Source organism: Odocoileus virginianus, chromosome 11 (genome assembly GCF_023699985.2).
Source record: "Odocoileus virginianus isolate 20LAN1187 ecotype Illinois chromosome 11, Ovbor_1.2, whole genome shotgun sequence".
Classification (NCBI taxonomy): domain Eukaryota; kingdom Metazoa; phylum Chordata; class Mammalia; order Artiodactyla; family Cervidae; genus Odocoileus; species Odocoileus virginianus.
In genome coordinates, this window is record NC_069684.1 from 57,373,044 (window position 1) to 57,397,198 (window position 24,155).

Genomic DNA, 24,155 nt, shown 5'->3' on the forward strand with positions numbered 1-24,155 from the left:
CTGCAATGCAGGAGACCCCAGTTCGATTCCTGGGTTGGGAAGATCCGCTGGAGAAGGGATACGTTACCCACTTCAGTATTCTTGGACTTCCCTGTGGCTCAGCTGGTAAAGAATCCGCCTGCAATGCGGGAAACCTGGGTTCGATCCCTGGGTTGGGAAGATCCCCTGGAGAAGGGAAAGGCTACCCACTCCAGTATTCTGGCCTGGAGAATTCCACGGACTGTGTAGTCCATGGGGTCGCAGAGTCGGACACAACTGAGTGACTTTCACTTTGCATAATTACAATATGATTTCAAAGAAAGAAGAGAAAAACATAGACTGATATCAATAAATAATGCACTGTAGGAATTTAGTCTTATGTGTAAGCAAGATTTGGATTTGCCAGTTTCCTCTGTCCGTGGGATTCTCCAGGCAAGAACACTGGAGTGGGTTGCCTTGCCCTTCCCCAGGGGATCTTCCCAACCCAGAAATCAAACCTGTATCTCTTACGTCTTGTGCATTGGCAAGCTGGTTCTTTACCACTAGCGGCCACCTGGGTGGTCCAAGGTTTGGATAGGTGGAGAGTGTAAGAGGCACCCTGAAAATAAAAGAAAAATGAAATAAGAGGCTGGAGTGAATTTGAAGTAGGAGTGACAATTCCTGGCACAAAGTCTTGATAAAATATTCAGTGTTTGTGTATACATATGTGTGTGTGTGTGTCTGCTGTGTGCCAGAGTGTTGTGCTTCCTTTTCCCCTGTGTTTTCTCTGTTCTGAATCTTTACAGAAAACCCATGAGATCGGCAATAGGCCCAATTTATGGATGAGACTAGTTGAGACACAGAGAAATTATTTCCTTAGCTACATGGTTAATATGTGGCAGAGCCAGGATTACTTCATCTTGCTGCAGAGTATTCATTCTTTCTTTCTTCCACACCATGACCTTAGTTAGATGACTCCCACATTTTCTCATGTGTGAGACTAGAAAAATGCTGTCACTTCCCAGTAGCCAAAGATAAATGAGTAGACAATAAAAACATAAGTAAAAATTAAACTTAATGAAGATAAGCTGATCTGAGAAGGATGATGATGAATTTTTTATGGTTATAATGCATCTAAGGTGATTCTGGCATTTCCAAGAAGAGATATCCAAAGGGTTTCTGGAAGAATGGGATTAGTTGTTGAAAGTATGGAACACCAGATGAGAAAAGAGTGTATATGTGTGACCAGTCAATAAAGAGATAGTGATTGGAGCTTCCCCGGTGGCTCCGTGGTAAAGAATCCACCTGCCAGTGCAGGAGACATGAGTTTGAGCCCTGGTCCTGGAAGATCCCACATGCCATGCGTCACAACTGTTGAGCCTGTGCTGCAGATCCTGGGAGCCACAACTGAAGCCAGTGAGCCTATAGCCAGTGCCCTGCAGCAGGAGAACCCATCACAGTGAGAAGCCTGCACACCACAAATGCAGAGCAGCCCCCACTCACCATAACTATAGAGAAAAACTTGCACAGCAGCAAAGGCCCAGCACAGCCAAAAACAAATAAGTAAAAGATATGATTAAGGCTAAGAGGTGATGCACTTTTCCAGAGTGTAAGTGTGTACAGAAAAGAAAGAGCAAAAGATACGACTCTGGAAAATTGGAAGAGAGTGTTTCCATTGCAACAGATAAATCAATATGTAGATATGATGGTTTTGTCTTCCTGTTTGGCAGGGTTTTCTTTGTTTGGTTTTTGTTGTATGCTGATGCATCATTGTTATGAACCACCGGATTTTATTATGCCTTAATTATGTCTGCCTTCTTCTGTAATCCAGAAATTTTCTCATGCCTGATGATACGCATGTGGGTTTGAAATTTGGATAATTGTACAGAGTCATAGCGATTAACCACACAAACAGAAAGTTTTGCATGGTTTGCAGTAAACCATCAAAGAAAGATGAAAGTGGGGAGGGGGTGGGCATAAATTAATTTGGGGACGGAAAAGAGGTGGGTAAAATGATAAGGAATAAAAAACTTTTTACACATTTTTGAAATCTGAAATCAATACAGGCGATGAAAGTGAATCAATCTGAGAGTTTGTAGTAGGCTGCTTATTCCTTTCTTGTTGGTTTTAGTTCTGATTCCGAGTATAGTGAATGTCCACCTAAAACCTGAGTCAGCTGTGCATCCATTCATTCAACAGATGTTAGAGGTACTGTTTTAGATACACAGATTGCCTTTTGAACACTCTTTTCTGTTTGGCTTTGACTTAATTTTGCCCATTAACCTAAAAAGAAAATAACTTCCTCCTTATTAGTTACCTCAACGTGAAGTGCTCATCTACTCAAGTTGAGTGAGTAGACACTTGAGACTGAGTTAACAGTCTAAAAGGAAGTTATTTTTTGGATTAAGTCAGGTGATTAGAATTAAACAGTAAGAACAAAAATTTGACTACCCCTAACAACGTGGTCTGATGTAAGACGTCAACCCTGTTGGTAAAGAGATTGAGGCTATAAAATCTGATGTACTGCTATGACTAATAGCCATCATCTATTGAGTCCTTAGTATGTGCTAATAAGCGTTTTTCTAAGCATTTGAGATGCATTAATGCATGTAATTCTCATGAGAGACCTGTGAGGCTGTTATTACTATGGCCCTGTGCCCTCCCGCACAGAAGTATAATGTGAAGTAACCTATACAGGTAGAAAGTGGCAAAGCATGAATTTGAACGAGAGTATGACTTTCAAATCCACACTAACCTCTGTTATTAAATGCCAAGTTGAGCTACATACCTGAGCCAGCTGTCTATAATAGCCTACGCTGAATGTCGTTGGTGCCTTTACAGCTCCTGTTATAGTCAATATTGTGCCCCAGCCAACTGTGTGGTCACGTGACATCTGCTCACCCAATGGGAATGGGGAGAGAACAAAAGCCGTCCAGATTTAAAGGTGATGGTTAAGTGCTGCTTAATCCAGGTAGTGGTGGTACAGAGGGTACCAGTTGTGAGCTTTTGTTGTCTCTAGACATCCTGAATTTTTTCACAGGTGATAAATAGTTTATTAAACAGAAGGAGCAGTTTAAGGCAGAATTTCATTTTGAATATGAAGTGTAGCTTTGTTTCATATGGACCATTGAGGTCCTGATCACTAGTAAGAACATGAGTAGATTTTAGGCAAAAAACTAACACTTTACTCAATGATATTTTTAAATTGCAGCCTAAGGTTTCTGATGAGAATTGAATAGTGTTTGCTCACATTTTTATGGATGCTCCTACATCTTCTAAATGAAGTGGTGTAGATTTTTTTTTTTTTTTAGTATGGAGAGAGGGCAATTAACTGTATGATCTGTAAGAATTTTTTTTGATCTTATTTTTTATTCATTGGAAGATTTCTATATATAATTAAAAGAGCACATTGAATTTTCCCCACTATTTATGTTTTATTCCCATTGTCATTTACAAAAGATATATGTGTATATTCAGTAAGCAAGCACTTATTGAAAATGTGTACCTAGGATTTTGTTATATGTGATTCAAAGCAATTAAAATATCAACTCTGGTCTTTGTTTGAGATTTTCATGTAGGTGTCCAGGTAGAACATAAATATTTAAATCAGCAAGTGAATACTGTTTCATGTCATATCTAACCATGTAGGAGACATGATGTAGCATATGGGAGAAACAAAGTTGAATAAGGCATGGTTCCTAGTCCTTAGATGCTTACAGTCTATGGGAGGGTTAGATAAGTGAACAGCTAATTAAAATACAACATAATAAATGATAAAAGTACAGTGTTTACAATACAGAGAGGTTGTGGGGAAGCCAAAAGGGTGATCCTTATATCATTATGGATATAAGTACATCATAATATTATAGGACTTATGTAAGATACAATGAAAGGAGTCAAAATATTATTTGGTACACAGTGACAGTTTTTAAATGCATTAAGATATTAATGCGTATGATGTACCAAGCTCATTCATTTGTTCCTTTGTTCTGCCAAAAGGTTTTTCTTTTAAGAAAAAATTGTGAGAACTGAGATATTTCAGTAAAAAGTATCTTTATCTCTTTATAAATATATTATCTTGGTTAGCACCTTTGATACCGTTTACTGTCTATAGCCATCATATGCCCAGGACCAACACTTCTACCCTTGCCCTTCTGGTATCATCTACCCATGAAGATTGACATTTGGGTTTGCTGCCATATGTATTTGCAGAATCAGTCAGGGTTTCCAGTTTTGCCTTTTCAGTTTCCACTTGGTCTGAAACCTTTATTAAAAAAGAAATTTCTCTTCTATTGAATCTCTATCTTGCTTCAGCTTTTTAAAATTTTCTTCCCCTGCATTCGGTTTCAAGCTTTTCCTCTATGCTTATGACAATCAAATTTTGCATGCTGTAGAAGCATCTCTTGCGACTCCCTGCTGGTGGTTTTCTTCCATTGTCCTGGCTTCTTCTGGAAGGTTTATTAGCACAGCGGTGCTCAAACCTCAGTGAGCATCAGAATCACCAGCAGGGCCTGATAAAACCCAGGTGGTGGGGCTTTACCCACCGCCCAGAGGGTCTCATGCAGTAGGTTTGAGGTGAAGCCTGAGAATTTTCATTTCTGGCGGGTTCCCACATGATGTTGACACTCTGGCTTGGGGACCACACTTGGACAGCCATGACAGAAAGCAGTGCTTTTCAAAGTGTAGTCTGGGGATTCCTGGGACTCCTTCAGGGAATCCAAAAGGGCAAAACTCTTTTCATAATAATACCAAGATATTTGTATTTTTCACTTCATTTTTCTCACAAGTATATGGTGGTATTTTCCAGGGTCTCCATGAAGTGTGTTATATATTCCTGGGTTTAAAAAAATTAAGGCATTTTTTAAAATTCCAGTATGATCGGTATACATAAAACAAAGGCTCTTTGGACTCCTCAATCATTTTTAAGAATAGAGCTTGAGAACTGCCAGCATATAGAAATGAGCACAGCTTCTTAAAACTAAGGTCACCAGGACACTGCCTTTTCTGGCTCCTTCCTGTTGGTCCTCCCCAGACCAGGCTGCCCCTGGGCACACTGCCCTCCCGGCCACTCCGTGAACATCTCTTCCTTGCTTCCCGCTCTTCCTGTGTGCTCCTTCTTCTGACGAGGGACATTCCCGCCTCTCCTCTCCTTGGCTCGAGTGCTCCATCTAGTCCCTTAGGACTCAGCTCACCTGAGTTTCCCCTTCCCCACCACCTTCTTCTTTATTTCCTTCACAGTATTTTCCAGCAGTCTGTAGTATGTATGCATATTGGTTTGCTTTTAATTCATTGTGTCTCTCCGTCCTATCAATGCAGGGCGCTCCTCATTGTTTGCTAGTATATCTCCTCCTATTCCTTAACCCAGGGCACACGGTAAAGGCTCAATATTTTCTTCTTTTTCTAATATTTTTACTTTACTGGAGTCGAGTTGATTTACAACGCTGTGTTAGTTTCAGGTGTACGGCAAAGTGATTCAGTTACACGTACACATATTTTCGTTCTTTTTAAAATTCTTTTCTCATACAGGTTATCACAGAATATTGAGTAGAGTTCCCTGTGCTATACAGTAGGTCCTTGTTGGTTATCTATCTTATAAATATCTGGTTCCCTTACTCAACAAGAAAATAATGTAAAGGCTCAGTATTTTCTTGCTAAGTAAAGGAACCAGATATTTTTGGGCAAATATTGGCTCGGCTACTTGTGAAGCAGGTGGTCTTAGGTGGATTATTTTCATCTCTCTAAGCCTTATTGAGAGAATAATTAGAATCTTGAAGAATTGTGAACATGAGAAATAATGTCTAGGTGGCTTCTGAGAACCTGGGCAACCTAAAAAGTGCTCAATCAGTGTTTGGTGAAATTAATAATAATGGATACTGTTTACTGCATACATACTGAGTTCATCACAGAGGACAAAAAGAAAAGAATAAAACAGTATCCCAGTACTTGCAGTTTTTCACTGTCCAGTGGGGTGTGCTGCTTGGCAGGTATTCTGATTGTGTAGCCAGTTTCCACGGATTTGGGTTGTAGTGACATCCTGAAGGTATTTCACAAACTACCCATGTGAGAAGATACTGTTTGAGATTCCATGGTGCGGTTTACTATCTATCGAGCTCGTGGTTATTACCATGAGGTAATTCAAGAATAGTTAGTGGTATCTAGTCTCTTGGGTATATTGATGCTTAGATGCTACCATTGCTTTATGGATAGCTTCCTTCTAGAATGAATTTTAGGGGTTTCCCAAGTGGCTCAGATGACAAAGAATCTGCTTACAATGCAGGAGACCCAGGTTCAATCCCTAGATTGGAAAGATTCCCAGGAAAAGGGAATGGCTACCCACTCTGGTTAGTGGAGAATTCAATGGACAGAGAAGCCTGGTGGGCTACAGTCCATGGGGTTGCAAAGAGTCAGAGATGATTGAGTGACTAATGCTTTTGTTTTTCAGAATGAATTTTAAGAGCATATCCTGCCATACTCTTAGAATATATGCTAGTACTTGATAGCTTCCTTCTGTCTATGAATTCATTTAATAATGTGCTACTCCAGAATGATAACTGAGCAGCTTTCTTTCTTTTTTCTGGGATTCTTTCTACATTATTTTTGACACTTGGGTGAAAGTGTTCTAGGAATTCATTAAAGATAGTATTTGCATCTTTTTCATTTTCTGTATTTTTGAAAAATTATGAACTATGCTTTAGGCAGAACACCTCTAAATTACAATCCATTTTTCAGATGACTCCACATACTTCCTACCAAGTTTTGGGTTTATGCTATTTAATTTTATAAAATGGTATTAGAATAGTTTTAGTTATACAGAGGGTGACATGGCTTCTAAGACAAACTCTCCAGATATTTGAAAGACTATAGTTATTTAACCTGTTTATGAATTCTTCTGAATATATACCAAGTTGTTTTGCAACTATTGCAAAATGCTAATGAGCTCTAGTGTATGTATCCTTCTGGTGAATTCGACACATGGGTCAGTATAGACAAATGTACCAAGTTCTGTTGGTGATACATCGATAAATTAGACAGTAACCTCTGCTTTCCAGAGATGGTATTTTCACATAGGGGAGGCAAACATATACATTTTAATATGAAGCAGTCTGTTAAGTGATATAAGAAAGAGGCAATGAAGTATAGGAATTCAAAGTGGAGAGAGAAATTATTTCTGTTGTGTATGATTAAAGAATCCTAATGTATATGTGTGAGTGTGTGTGTGTATGTGTTTCATCTGGGGCATGGGAGGCCGTGCATTCCCTTTATTACTTTAATAACATGAATTTGAATAGTTTGCCAGTTCAAGTTTCTTTCAGGCCCTTAAAATTGGCCAAGAACAGCAACTCAGCTGTAAAACATTCAATTTACAGACCATTATTATAGATAAGATACTTAACTCTATTTTATTTAAACTCATGACCTTTCCACTAATTGAAAAGCATCAGAAAAGCACCAGCTTATGTAGTAACTAATGATGTCTTTGTGGAAATTACTGAATTAAGTTTTGTGATTTAGACTGGCTACCATTTGTAAAGTAACTCTTCTTTATAATTTGATGTGTTTTTAAATATGTACCAGCATTTCAGATATGTTCATGGGGAACAATTGCTCAACTGTTTCAAGTAATTCTCTGAAAGGAGTGATTGATGGTCCCAGTAATAAACATCTCCAATTGCACTCTTCCCCTGCATGCATACTCTCCTTGCTTCCAACTCACAGCAGTGCTACAAAAGCTTATTCTTGCTTACATCTATTGTAATATTTATTGTGTTATCTTATTATTGGGAGTGTACTTTGCATTAGATTTTTTTTTAATTGGAGGATAATTGCTTACAGAATACTGTGTTGGTCTCTACCATTCATCCACATGAATCAGCCGTAGGTATACATGTGTCCCCTCCCTCCTGACCCCCCCATACCCCACCCCACCCCTCCCCTCTAGGTTGTCACAGAGCACTGGGTTGAGCTCCCAGTGTCAGACAGCAGAGTCCCCCTTGCTCTCTATTTTATATACGGTGATGCATATGTTTCCATGCTATTCTATCAGTTCGTCCCACCCTGTCCTTCCCCCACTGTGTCCACGAGTCTGTTTTCTATGTAGGTGTCTCCATTGCTGCCCTGCGAATAGGTTCATCAATATTATCTTTCTAGATTCCATACACATTACATCAGATTTTGAGACAATACAAATGATGATCATTAAGAGATACTGATCTGTGTGTTTCACAGATTATCTCATTTCATTCTCTTAGTAGCTCTGTAAAATGGGTACTACTTTCATCCCCATTTTATGGATAAAGAAGTTGAGGCAGTCATACTGCTGAAACATGGGGGAATCCGTATTTGGACCCAGGTTATCTGGCTCCCAAAGCCCACACTTTTAATCATGATGTTGTTCTCTCCTAAGAACTGGGGAAAACGAAAATTGGAGAATACTGGAGAAAAAGAAAATGAATGAAATCTATAAATTCTAGTTTATTATTTTAAACCTGGTGGATGATCCTATCCCATTGTGATCACTGCTTCATGAATTATAGCAAGAATTACTAATAGGACTCCATATCACTTTGTTTTCTAATCTTATTATAAAAGAGATGTCTTGGTCACAGTTGATTTTGTAACCTGCAGATGGAAAAATATGATGTACATTATGTGGAATTTTGCTATAAAATTCTCCAAAAGCTTAAACTACAGTTAATATTTTACTACTTAACTTACGGATCACACAGAAAGATTTCCATCTATTCTAGTGTAAGGATAACTCTTCTGTTCATGAGTATATTTAAAGGTTGATGTCAATTTGTAAGTGTAGTGGGGCAAAAGATGAACACTTGGGAAAAAGAATATGTAGCTTCTTTATTATATTTGATATTTCTCGTGAGTTTCCACTTATTAGTGGGGTCAGTATGGGGAAGGATTGTGTGAGTTAGGATGCAGGAGTCAAGGGACGTGACACAGATTTTTGCCAGTTACCATACCTCAATATTAAGTGTTTCTTCCAGCTAGGAAACTTAGTCTCTTTCTAACGAATGCTTGGTCTTGCATTTCTCCTCCCCCTCCCATCTGCTTCTCCCCAAGGGGGCAGTAGGGAATTGATGTGCCCTGGGAGTGACGGAGATGACTCTCAGCCGTGCCTCATCCTGCTGACCATGCACTGCTCCTTGGTCCCTACTGATCTCTGTCTCGCTGGTCTGATCTGCACCCCAGCACTTCATTCACTTGTGTAAGTCTAGTTCCATTTGGAGTTTGGAGGTACTGTGCTGGTACCTGTTACGGAAGCCCAGATAGTCCAGCCATTTGTCTCTGATCTTCAAGTTCTCTGCTTCTTTGGGTCCCAGAACTGTGCTCATCCACTGGTTCCCTATTAGATTACCGAAACACCTGGATTACCCATCCAACACCCCCAGGCCATGGGGGAACCAGTGGCATTTTCTCAGGCTATCCATCTAGCCCTATGCACCCTCCACCAATGCAACATTTTTACTTCTGTTCCAATTTGGGCAGAGTACCAACCCCAGCTTGGGGCTCTCCTAGAGACTCCCCTCCTCACCAGCTGTGCGGGAGCTGGGCAGATATTCCTCAGTTCCCCCTCATTTGACCCCACAGGAGTGGGGGCAACTACCAGAGTGGTTTCTGTCTTACCCCCTGTTTCAGCCTCCGTCCTCCTTCCCATGCTCTACGGGAGTGGGAAGGCAGGAGCCTCTGGGCACAGCCGTCATCAGCAGAAGGGCTTGTCTGTTTCTGCTGCAGTGAGAGGAAACTGTTTGCATCTCCTAGGCTCTTGATGATAGGAACCCTGAAGCAACAGGAGTTGGGATTTACTGAAGGTGAAAGTACAGTGACTTAAGTTATGACAGTACCAACTTTTTGTGTGTTTCTTTTTGGTGTTTTGATTGGAGGCACCCTTTCCTTATTGGAGTCTGACAATACCAACCAGTCAGGATACCCTAGCTCAATGTTTGGAGCTGCAAACATAGAGTGTGTTTTATAGAATGAACCAAATTCCCAGATTTCTGAAACTTTATTACCTATTCAACTCTTATTTCTGTCAGACTTCTAGTCTAGTCAGCTTATATATTTTCAGTTTGTAACATATTAGCTAGCCGGGTTTATATTATGCAGTTCTTTAGAATCTTCTAGATCGGGGGTCCCAACTCCGCTCACAGTCTGTGGCCTGTTATGAGCTGGGCTGCACCGCAGGAGGTGAGAGGCAGGCAAGCAAGCAAAGCCTCATCTGTATTTCTAGCCGCCCCCCCATCTCTCACATTACGCCCTGAGCTCCGCCTCCTGTCAGATCAACAGCAGTGTAATAAATATGCTTGAACCATCCCAAAACCACTGTGCCAAAAAGGTCGGGGACCACTGTTCTGTTCACCCAGCGGAGCGCTGGGCATATCAAACAGAAGTTCAGCATCTCCTGTTTTGGGGGATTCCTGACCCATTGGATGACTTTTATTTTTTTGTTTTGTTTTAAGAATAAAGGTAAAATTTGCTGGATACAATTAGCATTATTGCTATTATTATTATTATTATTATTAATTAAAGATTGGGCTTGGAGCATGTAACAGGATGCCCAAATCTACATGGTGACTTGAACAAAAGAGGGTTTTGTTTTGATTCTTCCTAGTGTCATGAGAAGATATTTGATGGCTTCGTTATCCAGATAAAGGATGACAGTGTGGAAGCCTTTGATTCTTTTGATCTTTCATTCCTAGTCAAAAAGTGGGTATTGTTGCCTTCATCCCAGACATCCTGAAGTACAAAGATGGGAACAAGGTACATGCCAGCTAGTAAATCCCACAGAAAGAATCTTCCGTAGAAGCTCCACCCAGTGATTGACATACTTCTTATTGGCCAGGCCTTATCTCACATGACCACCTCTGGCTGTCTTACTGATAGTTTTATGATGTAACCAGAGTTACAATAGATATTTACTTCTTTCAATTTAAAGCTACTTCTACTAACAAATATCCCCCAGATATAAAGGTCTAACTCTGTGGGGGTTTTTTTGGTTTTTTTTTTTACTTGAAATACATTGGATATTATTGGTCAGAGTTACAGGTTATTATTTGTGTTTTGTATAGGCATTCATTGAGAAAGATAGTTTGTAATATACTAAGGGTATATTGTTATCTATTCACTAATACTTGATTTGTTTTTCATTCATTCATTTATATATACTTTAAATAATAATTTGCTTGTTTGTATTTGTGATCTTCTTCTTTCCCCTCTCAAGTCATAGTTATGTGGTTTTAAATTATAGACATGTTTTAGTGCAATTAACAGGATAATAATCTGGTCTTGATCTATATTACACAAGACTGGGTGGTTGCCTGAATCTTTACTTAAGGAGAACAGCTTGTAGAATATATCTTAAGTGTTTTATTTGCTAAATATAAACCATGTTAAGATAATCAGTTTTTAGTGTGGAGACTCAGCATTTTTCTCATAAACTACTATCAATATATCCTTGATATTTTTAGAAGCAACCTTTTAAATATCAAAACCAGCTGTAATTTTTTTCTTTTGATATAAAATAAAATTTCATACATCACTGTCAGCTTACAGTAGGAAGAAATAAGCTAGTTTTAAAAAACAGCTTGAAAATATGCATTTTTAAAAGGGCATATGCACACCTGATAATGTTATAATAAATTATCAGTAATTAATATGGAAAGAAAATAATTTTAGCTCCTGAAATGTTGATCATGTTTTCCAAGATTCAGAATAACTTAAGTATTTTAAATAATAAATTTAGTAAAATTTACTATTAAAAATAATAAAATAGTAAAAATATTTACTAAATGTTTACTAGATTTACTAAAAAATTTACGGTAATTTTACAACTAAGAACTGAAAAGTTTTCCTAGTCTGCTTATATTCCCAAAGTAAATTCTTAATGTATGTGGTAGAATTTTTGTCCAAAAAACTGTCTTCATAACTTTTTTACATTATCAGTCATATTTGCTGAATATCTTCACTGCATAATTATCTTCGCTGCCATGTTACCCCACAATCTCTTCTACTACCAAAAAAAAAGATTTTTTTACATGTACCAAGTTTTTCAGTGTATTATAATTCTTGTTAGAAATGGGAATTATTAACTACCCTTTTTGTTTTCTAAGTGTGTTCTTTATCTAATGTGTAAGCTAAGCTCCAAGGAGGAAACACTGCCCAGCTTCTATTTCCTGATATGACTCCTTATTTTATTTTTTAGATTCTGCAAAATTGTGAGAGATGGAAGAAGAAGCTCCAAAACATCCATTAGAATTTTTTTTTTATTGTTTGAAATTCCTTTAAATAGTTGGACAATTTTTTTAAAAGCATTTTGAACGTCCAGAGAGATAAAGGAATTTTTATAAACAAATTCCCTGGCAGGAGCTGTGTTCTGTGCTATGTATTTCAGGCTAATAATAAGGGCTCACTGTGGGTCATTGTGTCATATCCCAGTGGTGTCTGGTGAGACGGAGGGTTATCTTATATGTCAGCTAGCTCACCCTGTGAACAATTTTGAGCAGGCAAGATAATGGGACTGAATTCTGAAATGAGGGTTGAAATGTACTGGAATATTGTCACATATGAGAACAATAACTTTTTAAAATAAATGTAGTCACCTTCTGACATCATTAGGCATATTTGATAATAATTCTTAATGGGGTATATTTTAAGTGGATAGATTGAGTCAAGTATGAAGAGAATCATATATAATGGTATGTTTAAGATAAAAAAAATCACAAACTCTATCATGCACAATAGATTTTTATTAATAGAAAGCTGCTGAGAAAAAAAAAATTGAAACTTTTTTCTTCTCTATTATGATTACCAAATTAACAGTACCTATTACTAAGTAAGTTTTCAGCTTCTTACTTACAATTTTAAGTTTTGAATATAAAATTACTTCTACTCAAGCATAGATACAATAATATAGAAATCTTTAAAATTGTTTTGCTTTACTGTGTTTCTTGGTTAGTATCTTCGTAAACCATTACATAAAATGTTAATGTGTTCTTTTTTTTAGATCACTAATTCTTTGAAAAATTTTTAAATTCAGTCTGTCTTTGCATTTCCCTGAAATTTTACACTTAATTTTGAGAAAAAGTTCGTGTGTATGTGTATAAAATGAACTTTTAAGAAAATACTTTAAATGTAGATGTGAATCGCTTGATGTGAGTTGAATAAGATAATCCACATTAATACACTTATGGTTTATAAATTGGAATTTTAGGAGATGTATAGATTTGGTGTGTAATCTAAGTATGTTGAAGTGGGATAAGATGATAAAGATTTTTATATCATCTTATGCACCTTTTACTACTTTGGCATTTACTCTTATAAAAGGCAGTTTTGTGTGCACAATGGATTTTGCGTAAACATGTGTAGGCCTGTCCCTATATTCTTGAAGCCCATGACATTGTGGGCATCATAACTGAGTGAGTTAAGAAGGCTTTGGCCAACCACCAGAGGCCACTCACAGCTTGCTGCTGAAGCAGGACGGCAGAGCGGGGCTCTCTCTTTAGTCGCTATTGACCGTCATCCTGAGCTGGTTAATTTTTAGTTCCCTACTCTGAAAAAAAAACAGAAAAAAAATCACCATGGAGCAGTGTGAAGAACAGTTGTCGCTGCATTTGTTCTTTAATTATATAGTGATTAATCGTTTCTATTAAATCTTTTAGATCATCATTTTGTATGCCAGAAATGAGGATTTATGCACTTAATAATTAGAAGCATTATTATTCTAATAGGCAAACAATTCTAAATTCTTAATTATTAATGCTGACTTATTTGAACTGGGAAAAAACTGTTTAAAGTGAAGATTTAAAACAATTCTATTCTTTAGTCTTAGAATGAAAATATAAGAATTGCTAATGTTGTCATGTATCTACATGTATGTTTGCTTATTTCCACATCTTTCATCAGCTTAGCATAACATGCATTTTAAGAATTATTTTAAAGATATATATGCTCTTACTTGAAAAGGTACTAAGATTACTTCCTGGTTACCTGGAGTCTGTCTGCAGTCACTACTTGATGTGACACTAGTAGCTGAAAGGTTAGCATCTTCCCTTTGACACATACGATTTCTGCCAGGATGACTAATCCTCTATTGAAAGCCTTGTGCTTCTCTGTGCTTTATTTCCTGTGATTTTTTGTTTTTTATTCTTTATAAAACCTTTCTGGTTTAAAGGTATAATCTCACATTTACATTGTTTTCTGCTTTTGAAGGAAAAAGATAGCCCAGCTTCTCTAATTCTCCAAGTTCCTTCACATATTCTCATCATGAAATGTCTACTCCTCTCCAATGCAGTGTTTAGTTTTTTCACTACTTTGCCTGTAATGACTTGTGGTGGAGCCATTTGTTATTCTTGTTAATCTATCTGTAACATGGACTGACAACCGTGTTTGAGATGCCATGCTCACACTTGCCTATATTTAAAATAGCCCCATGGGGTACCCCGAAGTCACAAGTAAAGACCAGAATGTCCTTGGATGTATATTTATAGGCTGAAGAGTTTCCAACAATATAAATCAGCATCTCCTGTGGCAAATTCCCCCACACAGGAAACACTTGTTTTGGTGTATCGTCTCCTTTGCTTGGTCCTCTGTGGGAGGCAATTGGGAATAGAACAACTGAGGTTCAGATCTAGCTCTGTTTAGTCTTTGTAATCTGAGTGTTATGTGCCCTCACCTCAGTGGGTATTACTTTCTTCATCAAGTGTTTGAGAATAATGATGTCTATTCACTTTAGCCATCTTGCCCATGAAAACTTACCTTATAAGCCGGCAAAACTGATAAAGACTGATGACAATGTAATTGTCATCATTAATCACAAAAGTATTTCTACAAATTCTGTTAATTCTTGATGTGTCATTGATTGTCATTATCACACTATTTGTTGGGTTGTTCATGCTTAACATCGTCGCGGGAAGGGTTAAAAATTGCATAGTAAAAGTATAACGGAACAGTGTGGACCCTTTAACCTTTGACAATCAGGTAAAAGTCGTCAAATTCACTCACTATGTTACATCTCTACTATGAAAGTGAAAGTCATTCAGTCGTGTCTGACTCTTTGTGACCCCATGGACTATAAGACAGTCCATGGAATTCTCCAGGCCAGAATACTGGAGTCGGTAGCCTTTCCCTTCTCCAGAGGATCTTCCCAATCTAGGAATCGAACCCAGGGCTCCCACATTGCAGGCAGATTCTTTACCAGTTGAGCCACAAGTGAACCCAGGAATGCTGGAGTGGGTAGCCTATCCCTTTTCCAGTGGATCTTCCCAGCCCAGGAATCGAACCAGGGTCTCCTACATTGCAGGTGGATTCTTTCCCAACTGAGCTATCAGGGAAGCCCTACATCTCTACTATAATATAATCTAATTAACACAAAGGTTAGAAAGTAGATGCTGCTAATAAGATGGCTTTTTCCCCCCTGAAAGTCTTAACCAGTGTGAACTCAGCTGATAAGAGCAAATTGCTTATGAATGTCTTATACATAAAGATATGAATAATGGTGAGAACCTAGTACATCTTTCTGTAAGGTTACTAGATTTTTATAAAATCCCAAATTCTGAGGCATCTTCTTAGTTGGAAAATCAAACTCCAGTGTACAAATTTAGTAATTTAGCACAACAGTTTTTGCAATCTCAGGTAATTCAGTTGCTCTCAGAAATGATCTTCCATCCGTATTTTCTTTCCAGAAGGACATTGTCAGAAGCTACTACTTCTGGTGGGCTCAGATCCAGCACCTTATCTGCACACATCGGGCATTCTACTTTTGCCTATTACCTTTTTAGTTTCTTTTAGCCAGTGAAGAGGATTTTTTATAGTCTACTATGTGAATTCACAGAGAAGGCAATGGCACCCCACTCCAGTACTCTTGCCTGGAAAATCCCATGGATGGAGGAGCCTGGTGGGCTGCAGTCCATGGAGTCGCTGAGAGTCAGACGTGACTGAGCGACTTCACTTTCACTTTCATGCATTGGAGAAGGAAATGGCAACCCACTTCATTGCTCTTGCCTGGAGAATCCTGGGGACGGCGGAGCCTGGTGGGCTGCCGTCTATGGGGTCGCGCAGGGTCGGCCACGACTGAAGCGACTTAGCAGCAGCAGCAGCAGCAGCATGTGAATTCACAGGGCTTCCCTGGTGGCTCAGTGGTAAAGAATCTGCCTGCCAACGCAGGAGACACAGGTTCGATCCCTGGGTCAGGAAGATCCCACGGAGAAAGAAATGGCAACCCAATCCAATATTCCTGCCTGGAAAATCCCATGGAAGGAGGAGTTTGGCAGGCTACAGTCCATGGAGTCACAGAGTTGGACACAACTTAGCAGCTAAATAACAAAAGCAACATATAAATTCACATTTACTTTAATAGTAGTCTAGACAAATGAAAGTTAAATATGGATTAGTGCATGAATTATTTACTGACCTTTCTTAGGGGGGAAGAAAAAATCTTCAAATTAGAGGAGTCTCTTAACACAGGACTTTATCATGATATCATAAAGATTAGTGGTCTTTGTAACAATATAGCTAAATCACTGTAACAATCAATGTAGATCAATGTAACAATATAACTGAAATCACCCAACTGAATGGAAACCACATACCACTCATTGTATAGTAAATTTCAGCATGATTTTATGTGCACAGTAATAACTAGTAAATATCTGTTGAATTGTTTCCAGTAGAGCAGTTTGGGGTTTAGAACAGGGAGGAAACAGCTATTGCGTCAGAAGCTAGAAAGGGATCACAGTGGGAAGCAGAGATGAGATTAGAGAGGGTTTTGAATGCATTTCTTATTAGCTTTAGTTTTGCCTTCAGTGAAGAGCTATGGATGGCTCTAGCATGAGAAAATCAACACATTGAAAAGCAGTGATTTAGAAAGTTGAGTTTGGTGAGTTGGTAAGATGAATTGGAGAAGGGAGAAAGAAATTGCATGCAACTCCCTTCTCAGAGGTGATTTTCTTCCCCCTTATTCCTCTGAAATCAGATTACTACTCGGTTTCTCTTTAATCTTATAAATGATATCCATTTATGCCACCTGAATTTGTTCCTTTGTTGTATTTACTTTCAAAGTTATCCTAAAGTAATTTCCAATCTTGTATATGTTATGTTAAAGTGATTCTAATGTTATTTTCTTGAATGTTTTCCATCCCCGAATAAATTGCACCTTTTGTGAATGGTGACCATTCTGTAATATATATGAGAATAGATAACACAGTGAAATATTTTATTCATTCTCCCAACTATCTTGTACCAGTTTTTTAGAACACCAATATAAAACTCAGTTGCCCTTATGGGAAATACTTTTGGAGAATCTTTCTCTATCCTCCTGTGTGTGATTAAAAGATGGACACCTGACACATTCATTTAAACAACTATGAGTTAAAATCAACTATTCCAAAATGTTTAGAATATTATTTTCTTCTGCTTGTTTTTAAATAAAGATGAATGTATAGACTAGCAACTACAGTAAGTTTCCTTCCACCTCTTTGCTTTTGTCTCCTTAACTTCTTGCCCCTAGGTTTTAAAGTTCTATTTTTAAGCTCCTTTTTGTTGAGTTGTTTTCCTTAATATCTGTCACATGTATTTGACTGACACATTTGTTGAATGTACCAGGGGGCCTTCATGCAGAGCCTGCTGAAGTTAAAAGGCTTGTTTCTTTCTTCTGAGAAGTGGAGTCAGATTAATAACGGTCCTTCGAGAAGCAGAAAACTTCTGGTCTTGACAAACTGGCAGGGAGGCTCAGACAATGTCTCCCTGCAGCCTGGAGTCCAGGCAGATTTGATTGAGCGGTCCTCACAAAACTGAAGGCCTTCTTTTGAATGGCAGCCTGCCACCCTAAGTGTGTGTCAGTGTAGGCACTGAAGCAGAATAACATTTGGAAGGCAAATAAAGTGGAATTGTAAGTGAGAGAAAAGTTGGAGGAGAATGGCTCTACTAGAGGCAGAGAAAGAAGGCTGGACGGATGGTTTCTTGGGTTTGTGTGGAGACGTAACACGTCATGAATTTATAGAAGGAATCTTATTCATGGAGAGCATAAGTAAGGTATCATCCATATTGAACAAACTCACTATGAATCTCATAAGACCATTGTGTCTCAGGTAAGTCTACCTGATTTGGAAAGTAATGCATTCAACCATCTTAATTATAGAAGAATGGGATGAGATGCAGTGGGTTTGGTAATAGTAACAAAATGAAAATGAGATTTAAAGCCAACTGTTTTGTTTATCTTAGAGGGAAAGTCATATTATCAGTGTTAATAAATCAGTGATAGGAAGAAATAAATTTCTTTTAACATCTCTAATAAAATTAAGAATGATATTTTGTCATTGAAGTCATTTGGCTAGATTTCCCTTATATGGGTTCATGTTGACCTTATGAATTTTGATGGTGGCGTACAACTACTATTACAGTTTCATCTAGCACTACTATGTTGTGATCATCTGATTGTAAATAACAATAGTAAAAACTGAGACCCCTGTGATCTTTTAGCATTATAGTTTATTTCACAGTCTAATAAGGTCAGAAGTTAACACAAACGCTATGCTACCCAGAGACCATTCATTCCTATTGAACTTTAATTTCCTGAATAATTTGCATATGAGTATAGATAATGAAAAGAAATATGCTTACTTTATTTAGGATTGTAGTCGCTATTGATGCAGTAATGTGTAACAAATGAATCATACAAATTTAGAGCATATACTGTGCTGTTTAAGGTTATTATCAGTAAATATTGGCTAATTATATAAATGATTATCTCAAGAGTTTTAACAAACAACAAGAATTGGATTGTGTAGATACTGTTTCTCATGAAGAACAAAACACCTGTTTCCTATCTGGCCTTGTGAAATCAACTTTTTGTAACAGACTTTACAACATGAATATCTTATAGGATATTTAAAGAGTTATAATTTTTTTTAATTTGTCATTTCTTTCTAAGACATTTTTGAAAATAACTGGAAGGCATCTTTTTTTAAAGAATAAAATAATCACATACTTGGATGTTTACTAGAAATTAATACTTTGACCTGATATTTTAAATTGCTTCATTTTATTTTTAGAAAGATTTAACCCTGAATTATAATTTTTAGGAAGAATTCTATAAGAATGTTTCTTGATATTTTATAATTCTTTGAAGTAACTACTACTAATCAATTGTATTAAACACATGTTTTCAAGTTTAAAATACACTGAAACTCTGGGATAGTCCTGCTTTTCATAAGCTGAATTGTGTACTAAGATCTTGTTGTTCAGTCACCAAGTCATGTCTGACTCTTTGCAACCCTACCGACTACAGCATTCCAGGCTTCCCTGTCCTTCACCAATCTCCTAGAGTTTGCCCAAGTTCATGTCCATTGAATCAGTGATGCCATCCAACCATGTCATCCTCTGTCACCCTCTTCTCCTTCTGCCTTCAATCTTTCCCAGCATCAAGGTCTTTTCCAGTGAGTCGACTCTTTGCATGAGGTGGCCAAAGTATCAGAGATTCAGCTTCAGCATCAGTTCTTCCAATGAGTATTCAGGGTTGATTTCCTTCAAGATTGACTGATTTGATCTCCTTGCTGTCCAAGAGACTCTCAAGAGTCTTCTCCAGCACTACAGTTGGCAAGTATCAGTTCTTTGGCAATCAGCTTTCTTTATGGTCCAGCTTTCACATCCATACATGACTACAGGAAAGACCATAGCCTTGACTATATGGACCTTGGTCAGCAAAGTGTTGTCTTTGCATTTTAACACACTATCTAAGTTTGTCATAACTTTTCTTCCAAGGAGCAAGAGTCTTCTAATTTCATACCTGCAGTCGCCATCTGCATGATTTTAGACCCCAAGAAGAGAAAATCTATCACTGCTTTCAACTTTTCCCCTTCTATTTGCCATGAAGTGATGGGACCGGATGTCATAATCTTAGTTTTTTTAATGTTGAGTTTTAAGCCAGTTTTTTCATTCTCCTTCATCACCCTCATCAAGCCGTTCCTTAGTTCCTCTTTGCTTTCTGCCATTAGAGTGATATTGTCTGCATATCTGAGGTTGTTGATATTTCTCCCAGCAATATTTAGTCCACCTTGTAACTCATCCAGCCCAGCATTTTGCGTGATGTGCTCTGTGTATAAGTTAAATAAACAGAGTGACAATAAACAGCTTTGTCATACTCCTTCCTCAATCTCTCTCACCTTTTTGGTAAAGGTGTCTAATCCCTAACGTAGCAAAAGATTCCCATTAATAGAACATTTTACTCCTGAGGCAGACCAGTGTCATTGACCTGAAAAGATTATCATATATAGATCTCAGTGTTTGTTTCATTTAAAAAAATTCTAAATTATGCCTATTTGAATATCTTTAAAAGTAAAACCAAGTTGACTTGAAATAATGAAATGGGATATTTACATCTTTTTCAAAAAGGGGGCTATGTACTAGGTAAATATGTAGACTCATTTAAATATCTACATTTGCTATTATAAATCTTTTGTGAGTTGTTTACAACAATTGAATTGCACTCATAGTTTCTACATATGATTTCTGAGAAATACATAGTATGATTATTTCTGACTAGATTGAAAGCTTACATTTGTATTGTGGTATAAATTAGTTATAAATTCTGTTTTATTGTATTCAGTTGCATTGTTTTTCATTGGGCAATTTATCACATGGGTGTATGTGAAATTCCTTCATTTATTAAATTTCAGATTATGTATCTCAAGCCAGAGCAAGACTTAAGCATTTTTCCATAAGTATAGCTGCAGGTAAACAAGCAATTTTAGCCCTGAAAATAGCTTCTGCTTCTGTCAACATGTTGTTTATTTTTTCTCTGAGATAAAAAGTTCAGTTTTCTGATATTTGTACCAAGATAAAGTCAGTAAACAAGATTAATATAGTGTGGAAAAGGTTGTCAGCAGCCCTGGCAAAGGAAATAAGTTGCCTGTACATAGAACATACTGTAAACTGAATAAAAGTGTCAGGTCCACCCTGAGATAATGTGATCATGAACCTCTAACAAAGCATGACATAGGCACAGTCGGCTTTTCTCATAGCCACGGTGTAGAAAATGGATTACTGTATTCCAGGGTTACCCACTGGAGAAGCATGAAAACCTCATTCTGAGATGAATGCAGGATGTAGTCCTGGAGTTGAGCCACATGTTTACCTGTGGTGCTCAAACCGTAGGGTTATTAATGTCATCATCTGTGCACATTTGCAGTATTTGCAATTCTTGGAATTTCAGTGTGTGCTGGCATCCTTGTTACCCAAGTGAAAGAAGACAAAATACATTTTTGAAAATGCTCGTTTCTTTTCAGAGGCATTTGTTGCCTCATCATGCCTTTCTGGATTCTGAATGTTAAGTGACACTCCTATAATTATAGACAGTTTCGTTTTTGTTTTTAATATGATGAAGCATTAAAGCCTTAAGTTGTAACTTTATCTATCGTCAGTTGTGATTGTGGATGCATTTTTGCATGATGCTATGTTTATGTTCCTGTTGAGAACCCTCTATTAGATAGAAAAGTTGTGACATTTTCTTGGAAAATGGGAATAGCTTGCATTTATCAAAAAAGTTGAATCTTTAATTCTTTATCAGGTTTTTACTTTGATTTAGAGGTAAAGGTGTAAAATTTTTTCTCTTAAATGAAGTTATTGTTCTGTGTAAATACACAGATAATTCCTAACTTTATGGGAAAACTATAAAAAGTACTATTCACTGCTTCCTTGATTTAAGCTTTCGTATGCGTTTTTTGAAGTACAGATGATTTATAATGTTGCAGTAGTTTCAGGTGTACGGCAAAGTGATTCAGTTATATACATTTATATGTATATATTCTTTTTCATTGTAAGTTATTACAAGGTAATAAATATATTTTCCTGTGCTATATAGCAGATCCTTGTTGCTCATCTGTTTTATGTACAGCAGTATGTATATATTAATTTGTATGCATTTAAATGTGTTCATTATAATACATGTCATTTACATTTAAGAATTAAATGCAAAGATGTTGTTCCTAGGAAATACCATCTTCTCAATACTAATTAAGTAAACCTCTTTTTTTTACATACAATTAAATATATTTGCATTTGTGTAGTATTTGGAAATGAGACTCAGTGGTCTAGTTTTCTTCAGAAAGTTTTTTTTTTTTCTATTATAAAGATACTTTTTAAATTGTCTTAAAATTCTAACAGAGGAACTATGCTAGACTAAAAAAGTAGTTCATTCTTACCAGGAATTTAATTACACTTTTGGTCCATACAGTTTTGTCTTAGATTTTGAGAATTGTTACATTCTGCATTTCAGAGTGGATGTCTTCAAATGAAAACATTCCTATTATTCACTGCCTTTTTACAGACTCACCTGTGACTGGTTTTGGTTTTAAATCTCCTTTCAGGTGACAACTCCTGGCCCAGTCAGTAACAAGAGAATGGTTCACTTTTCTCCAGATTCTCATCACCACGAGTGAGTGTACACTGTATTTGTATAATCTTGTTGGACTATTCTGCATCTTTTTGGGGGGAAATTAGTAACTATTGCTAGTAAAGATGGTTTAATTTAAGTCCACCTTAAAAAAGAGTAAACATCATATGCCCGTAACAGTAGTCCCATAGAACAATTTAAATGAAACCCATGGCAGAAACTTAAAGGTTTTTAAATACTGTCACTCTTTTACTTGTGATAAAATTTGAAATTCATGTGTTATTGAAATTCATATATTATCTTAGAGCATTCACATTTTCATTACATTAAGTAGCGTCAGGCTCTGGCTTCCTTCCTCCCGCAGCCCTTTCTAAAGTATTGAAATGAAGAGTGAGTGATTCTTATTCTCATTAATTCTGTACCCTCTGCTCCTGTCCAACATGAGCTGTGAAGGAACCAGAATGTATTTTCATTTAACAACAGAAGGAAGAGACTAATTTACTAAATAATTGGAAAAAATTAAAGCTTTGGCTCAGTGAGTTTGGACATGAATTTGAGCAAACTCTGGGAGATAGTGGATCATGAGTAGCCTGATGTACTACAGTCCATGGGATCTCAAAGAATCAGACTCAACTTAGCGACTGAACAACAACGAATTAGTGAGTTATGGGGTGGCCTTCTAGGTGCTGATTCTGTTTCTAAGTTTATCTTTGTTGGAAAACCTTAAATACGTCGTGTATTTTGTCCCAATAAGCTATGTCTCCCATGAATCTTATTGAACTTGAGAAAGGCCATTAAAGTATGGAATGATATGAATTAATTATTGAATGAATTTTTTTCTGAATTAATTATTGAATGAATTTTTTTCTGATAAACAATTGCACTAGAACCCACTAGATCCTATTTTTTTAAATCTACTTTTTAAAAATTGGAGTGTAATTGCTTTATAATATTGTATTAGTTTCTTCTGTACAACAATGTGAGTCAGCTACATGTACACATATATCCCCTCCCTCTTAAATTTATTTACTTCTTGTATGAGACATAAATTATTTGTTCAGATGTAGCTTAATTTATAAATTTTGTTAATATAATTTATGTGATGTAATATTATTTATATAAATTATTTTATATTTTTATTTTTATAGCTTATTATATCACAATCTTCCGTTTTAATAGCTTATCTTATTCATTTTTTATTATCCTATAAGACCTTCTCTCTTTTTTTTCCCTCAAACAACAACAAAAAAAATGGATAAAGCATTTTTAAATCTCAGAATGACAACAATTTGTATGTTTTCATCTCAGTCTTTGTTCTGATATAAAACCAGTAGTCAAGAAAATAGATCTGGAGCTATATTTAAATGAAAAATTACATTTGATAAAGATTTTAAATGCTCCGAGGGCAAACGATCTCTTTATCACCATCATAGCCCGGTACTAGTTACTAAATGAGTGAAGACATGGAAGTTTGTATCTAAAATAGGACAAACTTGGTAATGTCAGTCGAGCGTTGATTCTCAAATTAGGAGGTATGACCCTCATTTGTAATATCCTGACATCCTTCCACACCCATCTCCCGGTGGTTCTCAATCAATTAAAAAAAGAGTTTCTGGGGATGGAACTTAGATGCCAGTATTTTCAGAGTTTCCCAGGTCATCCCAATGTTTCATTTTCATTACCATTCTCTCAGCACTCAGGATAATGTCAGTCAATGACTAAAATAGTCTAAAATGGTCACTTTACTACCTTGCACTCTACATGCTACTAGTCCACTTTTTCTTAGTAATCTCATTCTGAC

The 24,155-nt window shown here is 36.9% G+C and overlaps 1 protein-coding gene across 4 annotated transcripts in view; it reads left to right on the forward strand.

Moving 5' to 3' along the window:
* GPATCH2 (G-patch domain containing 2) overlaps positions 1-24,155 on the forward strand; it is a 189,890-nt gene that overhangs the window by 89,839 nt on the left and 75,896 nt on the right. For all 4 annotated transcript variants that reach the window (XM_070474507.1, XM_070474506.1, XM_070474508.1 and 1 more), the window contains exon 6: positions 22,329-22,396. In XM_070474507.1, coding sequence (XP_070330608.1) covers positions 22,329-22,396 — 68 coding nt within the window. The remainder of the gene's footprint in view (positions 1-22,328; positions 22,397-24,155) is intronic.